This window comes from Gordionus sp. m RMFG-2023, chromosome 1, assembly GCF_954871325.1.
Source record: "Gordionus sp. m RMFG-2023 chromosome 1, tfGorSpeb1-WG-v2, whole genome shotgun sequence".
Classification (NCBI taxonomy): domain Eukaryota; kingdom Metazoa; phylum Nematomorpha; class Gordioida; order Chordodea; family Parachordodidae; genus Gordionus; species Gordionus sp. m RMFG-2023.
In genome coordinates this window covers 87,062,461-87,083,034 of record NC_088775.1, presented here as the reverse complement: position 1 = coordinate 87,083,034, position 20,574 = coordinate 87,062,461, and the positions used below count along the sequence as shown (strand labels likewise).

Here is a 20,574-nt window from a genome sequence, read left to right as displayed (position 1 = left end):
ATATATTCTTAGAAGATTGTATATAGTTGTTATAATAATCAGCGTCTACATGGTAGAAAATTTGATGGAGGCAAAACCTCCCTACCCACCTTAAGAATATTCAGCGCCCTACAGTCGAGATATTCGCCAAATCACGATGCTATAGTGACATTTAAAAAAAAGAATCTTTAAATAAGCTACCATTTATAATCTCATAACAAAATTATATTTACATCCTTTCAGGCATATTTAGGCTAGATAAATCTCTTCTTGCTAATAATCAATCGGCAATTGAAAATCTATTTGGGCCATCCATTGGGATTGATCATTGAAAGAAGAAAATATAATCTGGCAATCTTCAATAACTTTGAATGTTTGCTAATTATTTAATAGAGAATATAGTTAAAATTTGTTTACCTATCGAAAATCTTATCTTTTATATAATATTGGGAATATAACTTTAATATAATAAAGAAAAACTTTTTATTGGCCATTTCATCACAAATTATAAATTTACATTTCTTTTTATTATTTATACATGCATGAATGACGTTGAATTTTTATATTGGTCCACATTTAATTACAATATCAATATAAAATAAAATTTTACTTTTTAATTTTTTTTCCGTCATGCATGGGTTACTCTTTTTGAATATTTACTGATATTTTTATTTTACCATAAAAAATTTTGATCAAAAGAAAGTCCCCAAAAATGGTAAGAAAATGAGAATAAAAAAAAAGCTTTATTGGTCTAGACCCGAGGTTCAGACCCGGTGTAGCGTGATTAATTAACTCCCCTTATCACATACCTCTGAGTTAAGTAATAACTATGATAGATTAACTCCCCCTTTGATAAATAGTGTTAAGGAGGGAGTTAATTAGTAACAAAGATATGAATTACAATGTAAATTGATAGGGAGAGATATGATATGCAATTCTGTAAATTTGATTTTCGAATTTAAATTTTGAATCGAATTTAAATTGATAGGAGAGTATATGATCATGCAGTTTTTTTAATATTGCTGAAATTCTTGTAAATTTGATTTTCGAATTTAAATTTTGAATCGAATTTAAATTTTTTTTATCTACTTGGTGAAATTAAACATCCTTCTTAAAAAGTAACTTGTTCACGTAAAAAGTAAAATATTAAATAGTGAATCACGATGTTATCAATGATATTTATAATTACCTAAAATGCAAAACCATTTAGCCTGATATCACCCAAAAAGCTTGCAACACTTTTAAAATGTACTTTAACATAATCAGGTAAATATTGCTCTTATAAGCTAGGATACAGTACTCAATTTAAAATTCTCTTTCAATTAATAGAATATTGTTTTAAAATATTGCTTAAATTTAGCCTGATATCACCCAAAAAGCTTGCAACACTTTTAAAATGTACTTTAACATAATCAGGTAAATATTGCTCTTATAAGCTAGGATACAGTACTCAATTTAAAATTCTCTTTCAATTAATAGAATATTGTTTTAAAATATTGCTTAAATTTAGCCTGATATCACCCAAAAAGCTTGCAACACTTTTAAAATGTACTTTAATATAATCAGGTAAATATTGCTCTTATAAGCTAGGATACAGTACTCAATTTAAAATTCTCTTTAAATTAATAGAATATTGTTTTAAAATATTGCTTAAATTTAGCCTGATATCACCCAAAAAGCTTGTAACACTTTTAAAATGTACTTTAACATAATCCTACCATCCTCAGGCTAATGGCATGGTAGAGCGAGCCAATCGTACTCTTCAAAATTCCCTTTTGAAGTGTTCAAAAGGCAATCAGAAAGATTGGCCTGGAGTTCTAGCTGGTATTGTATTTGCCTACAATACATCAAGGCATGAATCCTCAAAATTTATGCCATATGAGATGATGTATGGCAGGAAAGCTTTACTGCCCTGTGAGGTATGATATATTATATATCATTATTTGTATAAAATTATTATACGTAATAAATTTTTATTATTTAAGGATGATAGAGAACCAGAAACAGATCTTGACGATCTTTCTGATACAGATTATGACTGCAATTTCCAAAGAAGGGCAGACAATATGAAAGGCATATTCAAGACTGCAACAAAAAATATTATAAAGGCTCAGCTTAAGCAGCAACGAGATTATAAAACTCGTAATGCTGCTAAGAATGCAATTTATCACATAAATGATAAAGTGCTTGTATGGAATAATCATCGGGCTGACAGGAATGGAGGGAAAATGTTGCAGCCTTGGGTAGGTCCTTATACAATTGTTAAAATTGTTAATAGTAAATTTATTATTTTTAACAAAATATTTATACATATTTAGGCAATGTAGAATTATCCTCTTCAATAGGAAAAATTTTACATACTAAGGCTAATATAAGTAATTTAAAGCACTATATAGAGGGTAACAAAGGTATTATTTTTTAAATATATGAATATAACTTTTTTTAATGGTAAAGATACAGTCAAAAATATTGCACATTGTGAAACTATAGAGGGTGTTCAAGATCAAGGTAATATCAGTTTATTCATAAAATAATATTGAACAAATAATTAAGTTTGTAGGCTTCTTAAAACTATAGTTGGAGAAGGAGAAGGTAAACAAATGCATTTGGGAAAAAGGAAAATATATTTTTAATTATTATATTTTCATTAGAAGAAGCACTATTTGAAGAAATGTCCTGTGGAATAAAAGTTTCAGGAGAAAGTTTTATTTTTTAAAAATTGGAAAAATTATATTTTTGATAAATCTAAAATTCTAGGGTTGGAATTTAGAAAGGAGGATACTAAAATAAAACGTGTCAAGAGAAAGGGTATAATATATAAAATTATTTAATATATTTTTTTGGATATAGATACTTTTGGTGAAGATCCAATAATAGCTATTAAAAGTATAGTGAGAGAGGAAGGATATATAGGTGTACAAGATTAGGGTAGTAATATTTTTTAAAAATATGTTATTATTTAATTATCAAATTTAGATGACCAAATTATTGTCGAAGCAATAATACCAAAGAAAATTGGTGAACTTTTTCTGCCCACAACAAGGAACTCGAAGGTATATCACTCTAAGCGGTTCAATTTCAAAGTAATTGGACGTTATCCCAAGATAAAATGTGGTATATTAAAAGAGATTTTCACAACCGATCATATTGTGGGTGATGGGAACTGTTTTTTTAGGTTAGAATCTATATATAATATTTAAATTATTTACCTATTTATAGGTGTATAAGTCAAGAGATATCAAATAGCCAGGAAAATTATAATTACCTTAGGGAGGAATGCATTCTTTTTATGAGGAGCGAAGATTTCAAATTGGAAATGGGAAAATTTATAGGATATCCTGTAGAGGAATACCTAGTTAACAGAAATGTTATGGGAAACGGTGTCTGAGCAACAGAGGTAGAAATATTATCTATGGCCACATTGTTACAGACAAATATATTAATCTATACCCAATATAAATGGGCTTATTATTCGCTCATGAAATTTTTTAATAATATTAAAATATTTAAAGAAAATATTTATTTATGCAATGTAAATAACAATCATTTTGTTAGAATTATATCAATGTGATTATCTGTTCTAATATTTTTATTCCATTATATTTATTGCAATTTAGTTGAAAGATGATAATCGGTATCTTTTTGTTAAATTTTATTGTACTCATATTTTTATTAATAGTATATTTTATAAAAAGTACAATAGTTTGACATCCTTTTTATAAGTTTAATTCTATTCAATTGCAAATTTAAATTATATTTATTGCATTTTATATTTTTTTATATTAATTCCAATTTAGTTGAAAGATGATAATTGGTAAGTATCTTTTTGTTAAATGTCATTGTACTCTATATTTTTATTAATAGTTATTTTTATAGTACAATAGTTTGACATCCTTTTTATAAGTTGAAATCTATTCAATTGCAAATTTAAATTATATTTATTGCATTATATATTTTTTTTAATACTTCATCTTTTTCTTAAATATTCAATTGCGAATTTATACAATATATTTATTGCCTTTTTGATGAGTTAAGTTTTATTCAATTGCTAATTTATATTATATAGCTTTTTATATTTTTTATTAATAGATATTTTTATAAAAAGTACGATATTGAATCATTTGATCAATGATATGTAATTTATGTTTAAATATGAATAAATTAACCTACCATGTGTATATAGATTTCAATCAAACTTTTTAAAAATTAAGCTATGACGTTTTCGAAGTTAAATTATTTATAGGTATATCAGAAATTAAAATATTATCTATCTCATAAATTTTAATATTAGAAAATTTTAATTATTTATCAATGCTAAACATATAAACTTTAAGCATCACCTGTCAGTCATAAGTGTTAATATTGCAATATAAAGTCATAAATGTCAGTATTACTAAATAATAGAATTTTAACATTACATGTCAGTCATTAATGTCAATATCATTAAATAATAGAAATTTTTAACATTATGTGTCAGTCATAAATGTCAGTATTACTAAATAATCATAAATGTCAGTATTACTAAATAATAGAAACTTTTAACATATCATGTCAGTCATAAATGTCAGTATTACTATATAATAGAAATTTTTAACATATTATGTCAGTCATAAATGTCAGTATTACTAAATAATAGAAACTTTTAACATATTAAGTCAGTCATAAATGTCAGTATTACTAAATAATAGAAACTTTTAACATATTATGTCAGTCATAAATGTCAGTATTACTAAATAATAGAAACTTTTAACATATCTTGTCAGTCATAAATGTCAGTATTACTAAATAATAGAAACTTTTAACATATCTTGTCAGTCATAAATGTCAGTATTACTAAATAATAGAAACTTTTAACATATCATGTCAGTCATAAATGTCAGTATTACTAAATAATAAAAACTTTTAACATTACATGTCAGTCATAAATGTCAGTATTACTAAATTATATAATGATATTTTAATAAAATATTATTATAACGTCAATCATAAATGTCAGTATTACTAAAGGGAGTTAATTTAAATTAAGTTAAAATATCACACTAAATTTTATAATGTTATTTTATTATAACGTCAATCATAAATGTCAGTATTACTAAAGGGAGTTAATTTAAATTTAAGTTAAAATATCACGTCATCAGGATCCATACTACTAGCGGGGTCCCTATTAAAATTAGGAGTATTCGGCTGAGTTCAGACCCACCTATGAATTACACCTGGGGCTCGGATAAATGAAAAGTAAAAAAAAAATTCCATTTTCTAATCTTAAATTAAATCTTATTCTTATCTTATTCATTCTAAATTAATAAAGCTTTTTTTTTATTCTTATTTTCTTACCATTTTTGGGGACTTTCTTTTGATCAAAATTTTTTATGGTAAAATAAAAATATCAGTAAATATTCAAAAAGAGTAACCCATGCATGATGGAAAAAAAATAAAAAAGTAAAATTTTATTTTAACACATATTGATATTGTAATTAAATGTGGACTAATATAAAAATTCAACGTCATACATGCATGTATAAATTCGGGGTTCGTGCTCAGAGCTGGTTTGGTCGATTATTTAGACCCAAACCCTGGGTCTGGGTTTTACACAACCAACCAATTAACAACACTAATTATAATTAATTTTATTGAGGAATAATAATTAAATTTTTATTACATACAAAATATGTATAAAAACATACAAAATATTATGTATAAAAAATTATATGTATGTATGAAATTAAAAGTTGTGCAAATTTCATTTTTGAAATTCGAAATTTTTGTCACTAAATCTATTTCAAAAATAAATTATTATTTTATGTATAATAGATATTTACCTCTAAATAGAATATCTTAATCTTTTCAACTTCATAATTTTTAGATTTAGGTGTTTGAAAATTCTTTCTCTTTGAGTTGCAAGGATTAACATTTTCCTTGTTTAGAGAATTGAATACTAAATTTTTTAATTAATAATATATATATAACAAATAGTTAACTCCTAAAATTTTATTCTCAGCTATATCTTTTTCCGTGAAATTTACAAGATTTATAATTTCATTTAAATAATCCACTATGGAGAATCATAAAATACAAATTATTATATCGTTTAAATTTCATATTATAATACATTTGGTGAGTTATATGAAACTAGATTCAGAATGCTTACAAATACATTTTCCTTCTGCAAGAAAAAATCTTCTACAAATTTTAGGTACTTGCTGTTAAACATAGCAGCACTAGAACCTATTTATAAATATATTTCATAATATATATATACTACTATTAATATAAAACCTGATTTCTTAGATAGAGCATAGTATTCGTTGAAATTTGATTTAATAGCAATAAACTTGGTCTTAATTTGCTCATAAGATCAAACTTATTCTTTATTTCTTCCCATTTGACTTTGCTTGCTGCATGTGGTCTAATATTTTCCATCATTTGGTACTCCCTCGTTATTTTTGTTGCAATAATTACGCAAATTACAAAACTTTAATGATAGAAAGATTAAAGTTTTACGAATCGTAAAACTGCCAGATTCACGCAAATTACGCCATTCAATTTTTCGATATTTAGGCCATCACCTAATAAAAAATTATACAAATTAATTTTTTTAACATTTATTAATTGAGCCGAATTATTGTGATGGCTGTTTTTTTTAAGTTTATAAAAAGGAGAGATATATGTTTTTTCCGTGTGGATTTTGAAACTGTTTAGAAAAGGTTCAAAGAAATAAAATCCTAGACCAAAGGTTTGCCTGATACAAAAGGGACAATTTTTTTTTCTATTCAGAACGTGGGTTCAAGAATGCACGGAATATTTCCCTTATTGATAAATGTAGCAATAAGTGTGTATATTATGCTTTTTCGAATGATTTTTGATATGAATTAACAATGGGAAGCGTGATTTCCAAAAAGTCTGCGACCTGATTACATTTGTTGCAAGTGTATTGGTGCGCGAACTGATTGCATAAAAAGAGTCAGCATCTATTATATAAAATACTGTGATAGGAATCAAGCCATTCATAGCCGGAGTTGTTTAAATTAAGCGTCCTGAGGAAGAATTTATATCGGTAATCAAGGTAAGCGAAGGAACAAGATATCAATCCTAGATCCCAGTCTTTTACTTCGAAGTATATTTGGAAAGGCATTGATGTTAAAACAATTTTGGCTTCCTCCATTAAACTATTATTATCAATTAAAATTATATGCAAATGATATGTTTCTCGGATTTTGTAGAACATATGAAAGAAACAAGGGCAATAGTTATAACATCTCAGTCACAAGTCTCGGTCGACTGAAGTCAGGAGTGAGAACAAATTCAATATTTTGTAACTCTTGAATCATTCTTAAAATTTTTTGTTCGTATTATTTTAAAAAAAGTTTCAAACTATTAAATTTGAGGAATTAAAATGGCATTTTTGAGTATGAAATAAACTTATTGGTAGTTTGAGGAATAATGATTGTATATAATTTGAAAACATCCTTCTGTACCGCTTAAAGGTGCTCCAAAGATAATTAAATTTCGCAGGGGTAGTTGTCAAAAATTATCCATTAGAATACATCTCCAAAATTTGTCGTTTGATTGATCTAAAAAATTAAATGCAAATATTATAAAATAAATTCCAGATAAGATATGAAGACTAAGAAATTTACATAATATAAAAGAATTGGGTTACCGATAATCGTAGAAATATTTTATTTTATTAAGTTTAATGGGCCAATATTTATTTTTATATTTAAGATCTATAAAATCTTTGAATTAATTTTTTGCTCATATATGTTTATAAAATTCAACTATTAATAATTAAATGCAAAATTGACATTACTTGATAATAAATAATTTTTTAATTTAAATGTTCCAAATCTGCGACGATTATGTTTTTTATATAAAATATTTAATAAAATGATGATGATATTAAATTGATATAATAATGTATAATATCAAAAATATTCCTTTTGTATAACAATTTTTTTGTTCAATAGTTTTCTAGTGGCTATACTTGGTAAACATATAACATTTGTAAAAATAAAATGATGGCACTTAAATTTTATAAATTTTACACCTGTATATAAATATTATTTTTATCATAGGTAAAATTAAATATGAATCTACCTTAATTTATAAAAATATACCTCATACATCAAAAACCGGATTATCAACTAAAATTTTCAATATATCCTTTCTTCTATCATAAAAATCTAAAAGAAACTGGATTCAAGGTGAAATAATATGGTATTATATCTGAGAGAGCATCTAGTAAAAAAGTATCGCTTCTCGGCCTCTTGGCTAAGATCAAAGTGTAGTATCTGTTCTTATCAGCTTAATGTTTACGTTAGATTAATATATTTAAATTAAGATTATTTTATTAAACTTATAAAACATTTTCTACTTTTCAATTTAAAACGCGATTAATCTCCTACAGACTAGAGGCCATTTCTTATGGTAATCTGCGCCGATCGTGACAATATTATCCACTGCGCAAGATCGCGGCCATTTTCTCTATAATTATATGGCCTATTGACGCCATTTCTTATTTTATTGAATATTCAACGTAAGTATGCAACCAATTTTAATTGAAAACATTTTAATATATTATTTCCCCGCGCCCGACCATTATAATTGCCCGGTGATTGGATGTGGCAAGGTATTTAGATGCCTTGAGTCGACAGCCCAGCGACACTCGTTGCTTAAACATCTGCGTCGTGATCACCATCTTGAAATCGAAACGTCCAACATATGTTCAAGGTGTGACGCAGGTATAGGGGCATATCCATCTAAACACCGGTGCTCGGGACCCCCCGAAGTGGCGAGACCACCAACGACCTTCCTTTATGCGTGTGGAAGATGTAGCTGTTCTTTTCTTTCTACGAAAGGACTTAGAAACCACGTTCGTGCATGCAATCTTTCCCACAGGCCTGACCCGATTTTAGATTCAGTAGCAAGTCTGGAGGGAATGACCCATCCTATCCTAACTCCCGCCAGCCCGCTGGATATTTCTATACATCACCTCAATGAGAATCCACATTTGGCCTGGATTACTAACAGTGCCTCTCATAATACTAACCAACATGATGTAGTTACCCAGTAATCGATACCAACTCGTTCCGTGCCATGCCATTCACCTCCCCGTATTATCGGATACCGGAGTCCGATGGCTAACATTGGCTCTCCCAATATATGGTCAACGAGACGTGCCGCCCAATCTTCCTGCACTCTCCCAACCCCATTGGTGTCCTCATGGTATCTTCAACCACGGATTACATCACAGAACTCCGATACACGAGAACAATTGGTACTGCGCGGAGACTCCGATCAAACGACTCCCGTAATCGTAACTCGGGCCATAGCTCATCTTACTCCACAGTCTACACCGTTTAGAGCTAATTACGAGTCCGACTTTCCAGCATTGTCACCACCTCCAAGTCCGCTGCTCTCGGTGGCTATAACCCCCTCATCAGAGTTTCAAACTCCTTTATCGTACACCGGCCCAAGAATGGGTTACCGTACCCTAAGCTCCCCAGCGCAAAGCAATACATTTGGAGCCCTCGCCTACTCGCCAAGTATCTCGCCTTCCCCACCAAGGCTAGTCATCGATGAGGAACCACCCCCAAGATCTTCCCCCACTTCCTGGCCATCTCATACACAAACTCAAATCCTGAGGCCAATTCATACCGATATTATAAGTCAGAACCGTACTCAGCATCATTCCTTTGTGGCTTCTTCTCGCCCGCCGATCCACGAATTCCAGTTTCCTCCATATCCAATTCAGCCTCGCATCATCGCACATTACCACCAACCTGCTCGCATCTCTCGACAATCCCAACATTCTCAGGGGACGATCCAGCCTAATAGTTCTATTTCCGCTCAACTTCAACCTAATCCGCTCAATTCAGCCCGTACAAGAGTTCAACCTGACGCCCGTACGCGTCCCAGGCCCGACCAGGCTGTCCACCTCTTTCAACCAAATGCCCACGTTAGACGACCAGCACCCAGACCCCATCCACAAACCCATGTCGTCTCATCTCCCGTTCCAAATCGTATATTTAGACCCCCAATTCGTCGCACTTTCTTCCCGAACCATCAGTCCAATCGAACTAACTCGGGTGGTGTCATTCCAGTACCCAGACCTCGTTCACATATTCATGGTCCCCCTCCGCCCACCTCAGATCCCATTACTAGGTCCCTAATTCGGCGGATTTTCTTCCCAAATCATCCGTCCATTCAACTCAACTTGGATGGTATCATTCCAGGAGCCAGACCTCGTCCACAAATCCATGGTCCCCCTGCGCCTGTCCAGAACCGCAGCACTACGCCTCCCATTGGTCGTGTCTTCTTCCCGAATCAACCGTCCAATCGACCCAACTCGGAAGGTATCGTTCCAGAAGCCAGATCTCGTCCACAAATCCATGGTCCCCCTACGCTTGCCCAGAATCGCAGCACTAGGCTTCCCACTGGTCGTGTCGTCTTCCCGAACTATCCGTCCAATCGACCCAACTCGGATGGTATCATTCCAGGAGCCAGAATTCGTCCACAAATCCATGGTCCCTCTTCGCCTGCTCCGAATCGCAGCACTAGGCCTCCCATTGGTCGTGTCTTCTTCCCGACCCATTCGTCCAATCGTCTCAACTCGGTCATTGGGATACCATTAGCTACGAACCAATATGAGGCGTTGAGTACCGATGATGACGTTGACGTGGTTGTATCCCAGGAGTCTCCATCAACAAGGAGGGCAGCTCCATCAACAAGGAGTTCCATGCCACGTGGGACACCACTCCGATGCTGCCATTTGTTGAGAGAATAGAGCGGTTCCTGAACACACCTGCAGTAGAGGAAGTCGACCTCGTTTACTGCGGTCATGGACGACTTGATCTCGACGGCCCACGAAATACTACGGATATGGCCTCGAGGTTGCAGAGCCCGGACACCTGGAAATGATAATGATAACACGGAGAATTCAGGCAATCCGGTGGACCGCAACAATATCGCTTGTGACGCGAAAGCAGTCCAAAAGCTTTACAACATTAACCGGAAAAGGGCAGTCCGCCATATTGTCGAAGGTTCCTCCCCTCGCTGTAATACTCTTCGAAGCAACAATCGGGATAGCAGCGAGCTGCGATACGTCAATCTACGGCATCCCGGAGATAGCATACAGCGGAGGAAGTATCCCTCCAGTTACAGCGTGGCAACAACTCTGCGCCGGGTCCTGATCAACTGACCTTTAACAATTGGAGGAGACTTGACCCGCAGGCTATATTGTTAACCCACATCTTCAATGTATGCCTCAAGCATGGTAGGGTTCCTGACTCTTGGAAGCAGTCTGTGTCCGTGCTCATCCACAAGAAAGGTGATCAAGCAGATATCCTCAATTGGAGACCGATATCGTTAAACAACTGTATATACAAGACGTACACTGGTCTTCTAGCCAAGCGGATATCTACTCACGTGGATGATAACGGCCTTATCTCCAGAGGGCAGAAAGGGTTCATGCCCTATGATGGGGTCTTCGAGCATAACTTCGTGCTCCAAAACAATATATTGGAGGCGAGAAGATCGAAGAAGGAGTTGTGCGTGGCTTGGCTCGATTTAGCAAGCGCATTCAATTCCATACCCCATCTGGCGATGCTATCTGGTCTCAGGAGTGTTGGGGCTAATGAGCGTGTGGTTGACATGGTGAAGGATCTATACAATGGGTCAAGAACTCGCTTCATCCTCAACAATGGGCTTACGGAGGAGATAACCTTCTGCTCGGGCGTTAAGCAAGGATGTCCGCTCTCCGGCATCTTATTCAACATCGCCATAGATCCGCTACTGCAAAGGCAAGAGACTGATCCGATTGACTCTACCACTCTTGCATACGCAGACGATATTGTGTTATTGACGGGCTTCGCCGGCGATCTGCAGCGGAGACTCGATATCGTGGCTTATGACTGCGAAAGAATTGGACTATCGCTAAATCCTGGAAAGTGCGCCGTAATGCATTTTAGTGGGCAAGCTCCAGTCGGGGTCCGCGAAAGCACCTTTAAAATCAATAGCGGTCGGCTCAGGTACCTGAAAGAGGGTGAGTCAGAAGCCTTTCTGGGTAAACCAACAGGATTCCTTTGTGATAAATATGATAATAATAACAGAACCTTGGAGATTACCCAGAAAATCAGCGGATCTAAGTTAGCCCCGTGGCAGAAGATAGACGCCATCAAAACGTTTGTCTTCCCCACACTAAGCTTTCCAATGCGATGTGACCTCCTCGCTAAGACGGCCTGCGACAAGGTGGACAAGGAGATTCGTATAATACTAAAGTCCTTATTAGCTCTTCCCCTATCTGCGGCTAACAACTACCTGTACGGGTCGCGGAAGTTAGGTGCTATCGGAATCCCGCTGATGGCTGAGGATAGTGATATTTATCGGATCGACAATGCCTTCAAGCTTTTGACCTCAAAGGATCCCCTCGTCAAAGAGTTGGCTCTTGCAGAGCTTGGAGACACCGTCGCCAGTCGGACTGGAAAGCTCTTGATGGATGTATCATCGGCTGACATCGCAGACTAACTATCTAAGGTAAATGATGAGCGCTTCAAAAACTCAGCAAACCCCTATAGGAATGCATGGACAAGGGCCCGTCAGGCTTCGTTGAGGCTCATAGTGAGGTGGAGGTTGGTTGATGGAGTTTTTACGTTGACAAAGGACGATTTTGTGCTGGATCCACATTGTCGTAGGTTGGTGGTAAAGCGATTGAGAGAGGCGATGAGGTCACAGAGGGACCGGGAACTTCGGGAGCTGAGGAACCAGGGCAAAGTCATGGAGTGTGTTGGTCAACACCCGGCAAGTCATTTCTTCCTCACAAGTGGACAATACACCTCATTTCGTGAATGGAGATTTATACACCGGGCTAGACTCAACGAACTACCATTAAACGCGAGACCAGGCTGTTCAAGAGACCCGCGTTGTAGGAGGTGTGGACAATCAAACGAAACCCTCCCACACGTCTTGAATCATTGCATGAGGTACTCGCGTTGGATGGTAGAACGCCACGACGCCGTCGTCGAACGACTTAAAACGACCGTAGCTGCAGAATTCTCAATTCTTGCGGAGAATCAAGTCGTCGACGATACACTCCTGAGACCGGACCTGGTGATAGCGAAAGGCAATCAAGCCTTTATAGACGTCACTATTCCCTTTGATAATCGCTTAGCTTCTTTGGACGCAGCTTACAACGAGAAGATAGCTAAGTATCAAGGGATAGTGCAGTTTCTGAAGCAAACTTACTCATCGGTAGATGTCGTGCCGATAGTGGTTGGGTCCCTGGTACGCAAAAAATGATTTCTTAATAAGACGTATCTGTGCCAAGACCTACGGGAAGATGCTTCGGAAACTAATCGTCGCTGACGTCATTAAAGGATCTTGCAATCTCTATCATCAGTTTATTTCGGGGAGGATGAATGGTAGGAGGCAGTGATTCAGACGACATCGCGTTTTTATTTATATTTATTTTTAATATCGCGCGTCTTATTGACTTCTCTACTTTTATATCGCGTTTAATTATATTCGTTTTATAATATCGCTTACTTTGCTATTCTATTTTCGCCGGTATTTTTTTTTTATATATAGAACATATATATATATATATCGCTTATCATATTACATCGCATGTATTACATATGTTTATTATCATATATCATATCATTGAAATGCTATTTGGAATATTTTTTTTTACATATCTTTTTTTTAAAAATAAATAATCTGTTCTTATCAGCTTAATGTCTGGTACGTCCCCTAATGGGGACCAGTATATTAAACTCATTTTTGGAGATTTTGGAGAGGTGCTCTGGGCTTGCCTATCCCTCTCCTAAGGGTCAACCTGGTATTGCAGTACATCTAGGAGTGGCCCAAACAATTAGAAAAATTAATTTATAATTTGTTTTTAGTAAATCTTTATTTTCCTTTGATTAATTTGTTAATTTTTAAAATATTTATCCCCATAAAAGCATATTCATTTTTTTTGATAATTTTCAATAACACATTATCCTTATTAATCTATTTATTTATAATTGTCACCACCATCACATGTGTTAAAATATTTGTTTTGTTTGTATCAAATTACTTAATCATTATTGGAATGTGAATGTAATAATAAAAGTTAAAATTCATGTATTGGTAATTAATAATTTATACCCTTTGCTTACTGCTAAAATTATGTATAAAATAAAAAAAATATTTTATAATTTTAAAATGATATTATAATTTAAAGTTTAAATGATATTATACAGATTTAAATGATGTATTTTATATTTCAAATTAAATATTATTTTTAAATTTGTCATATTTTAATTTTAACATGATATAGTAATTTTGAAATTTAAATTATATTTTACAGATTTAAGATGATGTATTTTAAATTTTTTAAGTTGAAATAAGATAGATGGTGAAATGATTGATAGCTAACTTTATATTTTAATAAAAAACAATACTAATATATTTCTAGCAGTCTCAAAAAATCAAACTTTTTATTTATCATTATATAGAATTATATTTTATTGAGCTTACAAGACAAAATCATTTATAAAAAAGTCCTCTAATTTAATAAGACATAGATTTTAAATTTTTTAATCACTATGTAAGTATTTAATTTTCAAGTCTTACATGTATTTATTTGAATTAATATTAATTTACTACATAGCTTGGATTATTGACCCTGAATTCATAGTGAAGAGCGATTGCGATCGCGATTTAGACGCGATATCGCGATTTTCATTCATTTTGCAAAGCGATTGTTAAACAGGCACCGTTTCTGCGGATACGACTTTATATTCATTAAAAATGGTAGCCATCCTCAAATTATTATTTTTTTACAGAATGATGTTGAAGAGTAGAAGATTAAATAATCTTAATATTAATAAAAGAAAGGAAGGTGAATTTTACATTCTTTTTCCAAAACTATTAAAAAATGACCCAAAATTTTTTAACTATATGAGAATGACAAAGGTAATTTTATTCTATTTTATCTATAATTTATTTTAATTTAGGAGACATTTTATTATATTCTAAAATATATAAAACCATTATTATATACTAAACGTACAAATTTCATTAAACATCCTATAAGTGTAGAAGAAATGCTTATGATTTGTTTAAGGTAAAAATAAAGCAATTTATTATTTGAATATATTTTTTATTTAGATATTTAGCAACAGGCTGTAGATACCCTACTTTGGCCTATTCTTTCAAAATAGGCAGATCTACAGTCCAGAAAAATTAGCACAACCTGCCAAGCTATATGGCAAACTTTGGTAGGTAAACATATGCCACCACCTACTCTCACTGACTTTGAGAGGATAGCAAAGGTATAATATAGTGTATATTATATATATTATTATTTAAAAGGAGTTTGAGGTGAATTGGAATTTACCAAATTGTGTGGGATGTATTGATGGAAAACACTGCAGAATTAGAAAAATTCATCTATTTAAAATATTTTTATAAAGCAAGTAAACAAAAATAACCAATGTCCTTAAACTTTCTCTATGAAAAAGATCATTCATTATAAATATTATATATTTCATTATTAATTACCAAACTCAGTACAAAGTTTAATTATAGCAGGACTTTTGGGAATAATTATATCATTCAATGTATTTCACAAAATTTTTATTTCAAATAATATAAATATTAACAAAATATATATTTCTAATACAAAAATATTTACAAAATAATTTTAATCATTAATCGTTTATAATATCAAATATTTTCTTTGATATCTCTTTTTTTCCTGTATGGTAGAAATATCTAATTTTTGTTGTAACATTATACATATTCCATCATATACATATTCAATAGGTTTATTTTTAAGCAATTCCAATTTCATTAATGTTTTTTCTTTTTCTAATTTAATTATGTCCCTGTATTCATCTATTTAAAAGTTATCAAAAAATTAAAAAATATAAATTACCCATATGATTATTCTTTCTCTTAGGATTTTTATAATACGAACAAGATGCAACACAGGGTATAGATTCTTAAATATAAATAATATAAGTTTTTAGAGAATATTAATTACCAGAATCATTAAGATTTAGTGTTACAGAATCTTTATTAATAACTGTAACATCTGATGTATTGTCAGTATCAATGAAATCACCTAAATAATTAATATATTTTCAATTAAAATGCTATATTTTACAATCATTCTCCCCTGTCATTTCATTAAAAATATCATGAACCTCTATAGAACTAGAGTCCTCTTTATCTAAAGAGGACTTTTGAGACCTAGGTGTAATGGTTTCTACCATGAATAGCATATCATGATAGAAAGGCCAGGTGATTTGATGGTCAGACCCTGACCCACTTTTCAATTTAACTAATTTTTGTCTCTCTTTTATGAAACAATCTCTCAAATTTTTCCAGAGAGATTTGAGAGATGTTACTAAAAATTTATAAATATAATATGTATGCATAATTATTACCAGTCGTCTTATACTCTTCAGCTAATAATACCCAAACTTTGTTCTTGTAATTATTATTTTTATATAAATGATGGTGCTTATTATATAAGCACTCATATTCTTTAACTGAAAGAGTAAATAAAGATTTATCTATTTTCTAAAAAAAAATTAAATTTAAATAATCATAATTTTAACTTGATCCTTTGGTTTTATATCATCAAAAAAGGTTGTCATTGAATTCATTTCAATTAATAAAAAATTAGCGCTAAATTTAAAAGTAGCTCCGGCTTCCCTGTCTACTCTTGCTTTGAATCAACTTCAAACAATTTAAGACGATTTGAAATAATTTTTGAAGTAGCTCGACGTTAGAAAATTCCAATAAACTACACCGACTAGGTTTTCAGATATTTTAAGTGCAAATAATCGAGAACCAAAGATTTTTGAGCCAAGATTATGTGTCAATTTTCTATTGATATATTTTTTTAAAATTTATGTTACCCTGAATTCATAGTGAAAAATTGTAGCGCGATTGCGATCGCGATTTAGACGCGATAAATACAAAATACAGTAAATATTATATCGCATTCATAGTTATCAATCGCGCGATTTGAATCGCAAAAGCAAATCGCCGCGATTTTTTCCAAACAAATCATTTTGTGTTTATCGCGAGATTTTGAAATAGTGCTTCGTTAAATACAGATTTTGGTGAATATAGCTTAAAATCTTTGATTTTGCGCTACTTTTAAATTTAGCGCTAATTTTTTATTAATTGAAATGAATTCAATGACAACCTTTTTTGATGATATAAAACCAAAGGATCAAGTTAAAATTATGATTATTTAAATTTAATTTTTTTTTAGAAAATAGATAAATCTTTATTTATTCTTTCAGTTAAAGAATATGAGTGCTTATATAATAAGCACCATCATTTATATAAAAATAATAATTACAAGAACAAAGTTTGGGTATTATTAGCTGAAGAGTATAAGACGACTGGTAATAATTATGCATACATATTATATTTATAAATTTTTAGTAACATCTCTCAAATCTCTCTGGAAAAATTTGAGAGATTGTTTCATAAAAGAGAGACAAAAATTAGTTAAATTGAAAAGTGGGTCAGGGTCTTGTCGAGGAACAATAGCGAGGAACATTATGAAAAACGAGAAACATTATGAAAGTTATATCAATTATTATTATTATTGTTTTTTTTATCGAAAAGGAAAGAATTATTATTATTATGTTTTTTTTATCGAAAAGGGAAAAATTGTTTATTATTATTTTTATTTTCGTTTTGTGATGAATAACGATGAGGGGGTAGAAAGTGAATATATAATGGAAGCAAAAGAAATAAAATAATTATGATATGTTTTTTTGTTATATTATATTTCTTTTTTGTGATATATGTTATTGATTGAATAAAAAAGCAAATAAAAACCTACCGTAAGTAAAAATAAAGAAAAACAAAATATATTTATATATATATAAAACAAAAAGGATAATAGTAAGAAACTATTTCAATATAGGAGAATTAAGACGATTTAAATAGTGGTGACCCCGACATTTTGCGGGAAAAAGTTTATATTAAATAAGAAAATAGTAAAAGGTTTAAAAAAGAAGGAAACCTGAAGTTATAAGAATAAGGACATAATAAACGGTTTAAAAAAGAAGGAAACCTGAAGTTATAAGAATAAAGAAACATAATAAACGGTTTAAAAAAGAAGGAAACCGGAAGTTATAAGAATAAGGAAACATAATAAACGGTTTAAAAAAGAAGGAAACCTGAAGTTATAAGAATAAGGAAACATAATAAACGGTTTAAAAAAGAAGGAAACCTGAAGTTATAAGAATAAGGAAACATAATAAACGGTTTAAAAAAGAAGGAAACCTGAAGTTATAAGAATAAGGAAACATAATAAACGGGTTAAAAAAGAAGGAAACCTGAAGTTATAAGAATAAGGAAACATAATAAACGGTTTAAAAAAAAAAGGAAACCTGAAATTGTAAGAATAAGGAAACATAGCAAACGGTAAAAAAAAAAAGAAGGAAGCCTGAAATTATAAGAATAAGGAAACATAGTGAACAGTTTAAAAGGAAAACCGGAGTTTATAATAATAAGGAAACATTGTAAAGGTTTTAAAAAAGAAGGAAAACCGGAAGTTATACTAATAAGGAAACATAAAAAATAAAAAAGGGTTTTAAAAAAAAAAGGAAAACCGGATTAATAAATTTCTGTACGGCGTACAAGATATATGTAGAGCTGCATCTTTGGTTTGTTTACAATTCTCATAGTATTTTATTTATTAACGTTGCAAATTGTTAAACTCTTTATATTAAAAATGTTAGTTAACTTTTTGTAGAGAGAAAATGAAAACTTTTAAATTTATGAAATATTGGGAATTACAATATAATATTGTGGGAGCACTACTCATATTAGGGATTTGGATGTGTAGTTTGATTTGGGGTAGAAGAGTCGTAGCGTGAGAATAAAGGGCCAGACATTAACAATAGAGGGGCATAATGGAGAGGAGGATGTTATGGGAAAGGTAACATGGTTGCCGGTTCAAGAATTAATTAATGGATGGACAGAGAGTGAAGTGGATAAAGTAATAAGTAGGCCTGATGGGAGGGAGGTATATAGTGATAAAAGGTTGGGACCTTATAGGGGACCTAGAGAGGATTCTCAGGGACGTAGAGGGGAAATAAGACCCAGTTTTGATTCGAGAGTGAGGGGAAGAATGAATTAATATAATTGTGGAAGACAAGGACATATGGTCAGAGATTGTAGGGAGGCAAAGTGTTTCGAATGTGGTAGATTTGGTCATATAGCCCCTTATTGTCCAGGAAAACAAGAGAAATTACGATGCGCAGGTTGCGGAAGATTTGGTCACAAGAAGGAAGAATGTAACACGGGAAATTATAATACTCGAGGAGGTTTTCCCCAGAGAGTAATGGGACCTAATACTTCAGCTGTGCGAACCATTGAGGATGCCCGAGTTGGGAGATGAGGAGTATTTCCAGAGGGAGTTGAAGATCAAACCGTGGAATGTTTCCGATGTCGAAAAAGGGGACATGTGGCAAGGGATTGTGCTAATTTGTGACTATATGATGGTAAAAAAAAAGATACATGGGGCCAAGAGAGGGGGGTATTGGAAATAAACAAAATGTATTCACGAAGACAAAGAAATATAATTGGGAATGTAAGGATGATACAAGACGAGGTAATACATGATCCTTGTCCTAGGGTAATAATAGACTTCAATGGAAATAGGGTACCTATGCTATTTGACACGCAGCTATTTCTGTAATGAGTTATACGAGATATAGGAGTATTTGGCCCGATGGAATGATAGCAAATGAAGGCTTGAGAATACGACAATTCGATGGGTCGCAAATAGCAGTAATGGGAAGAGTGGAAATAGAAGCAATGACGGAAGGAGGGATAGAGGTTTTAGACTTATGGATTATTAATAGGAGAGTAGAAGCGGTATTGGGGTGGGATTGGATCACCCGGATTGGTCCATGGTATAGTTTTTGGGGGGTTTTTGCATGGTGGGGAGTATTCGTGCCGATGGTGAGTGATGATACAGATGGGAGGAGGACATATGAGGACGTAGAAGTATTGCCTGGAATTGAGAACATGTTCAATTGGGAGCGGGAAGGAGTTGAGGAAATGAGGGGAGAAATTAGGGACGGAGGTCAGGGAGTAAGGGTTAGGAATGAGGTAATCAGAAGAGATAATCATAGTGGAGGGGTAAGCGGAGATTGGGAAAGGGAAATGGAAAGGAATAATTTTATAAGAGGGATTGGGGCAAATAAGTTTAAGGGGGAAATAAGGGCGCATAATCATAAGGGGAAAATAGGGAATAATTATAAGGGGGAAATAGGGAATAATTACAAGGGGGAAATAGGGGCGTATAATTATAAGGGGAATAAGTCTAAGGGAAAAATAGAGGCGCATTATTCCAAGGGGGATAATTCTAAGGGAGAAATAGAGGCATATTATTCCAAGGGGGAAGTAGGGGCGGAAAGGAATAATTGTAAGGGAGGGGGAAAGAGGAATTACGAGGGAGAATTAGAGGTGGGAAGTTATGGGTATGCGAGTAAGGAAAATGACAGACACAGGGAGGGGAGGATCCAAGAGACAACCGATAAGGGAGCAAAGGAAGGGAAAGGGAAG

General features: G+C 32.4%; 2 protein-coding genes, 1 long non-coding RNA gene and 2 pseudogenes across 3 annotated transcripts; all 5 read left to right on the top strand.

Annotated features, from left to right (window-relative positions):
* Positions 1 to 8,230: 8,230 nt before the first annotated feature.
* On the top strand, positions 8,231 to 8,339 carry LOC135923057 (U2 spliceosomal RNA; annotated as a pseudogene).
* A 776-nt stretch (positions 8,340 to 9,115) lies between these two features.
* On the top strand, positions 9,116 to 10,765 carry LOC135930885 (uncharacterized). Its single transcript, XM_065467684.1, has one exon. The coding sequence runs from the start codon at positions 9,116 to 9,118 to the stop codon at positions 10,763 to 10,765; it is 1,650 nt and encodes a 549-aa protein (XP_065323756.1).
* A 1,934-nt stretch (positions 10,766 to 12,699) lies between these two features.
* Positions 12,700 to 13,275, top strand: LOC135930884 (uncharacterized). Its single transcript, XM_065467683.1, has one exon. It carries the CDS (start codon positions 12,700 to 12,702, stop codon positions 13,273 to 13,275), a length of 576 nt encoding a protein of 191 aa, XP_065323755.1.
* A 394-nt stretch (positions 13,276 to 13,669) lies between these two features.
* On the top strand, positions 13,670 to 13,850 carry LOC135923053 (U2 spliceosomal RNA; annotated as a pseudogene).
* Positions 13,851 to 14,529: 679 nt separating this feature from the next.
* On the top strand, positions 14,530 to 15,600 carry LOC135932048 (uncharacterized). Its single transcript, XR_010573266.1, has 5 exons — positions 14,530 to 14,569; positions 14,633 to 14,937; positions 14,979 to 15,088; positions 15,133 to 15,296; positions 15,337 to 15,600. It is a non-coding gene; the product is annotated as an uncharacterized LOC135932048 (long non-coding RNA).
* Positions 15,601 to 20,574: the final 4,974 nt, after the last annotated feature.

What these genes read in the sequence shown, in the direction of transcription:
- LOC135930885 (XM_065467684.1), top strand. Translation starts at nt 9,116, where the DNA reads ATGGCTAACATTGGCTCTCCCAATATATGGTCAACGAGACGTGCCGCC.
- LOC135930884 (XM_065467683.1), top strand. Translation starts at nt 12,700, where the DNA reads ATGAGGTCACAGAGGGACCGGGAACTTCGGGAGCTGAGGAACCAGGGC.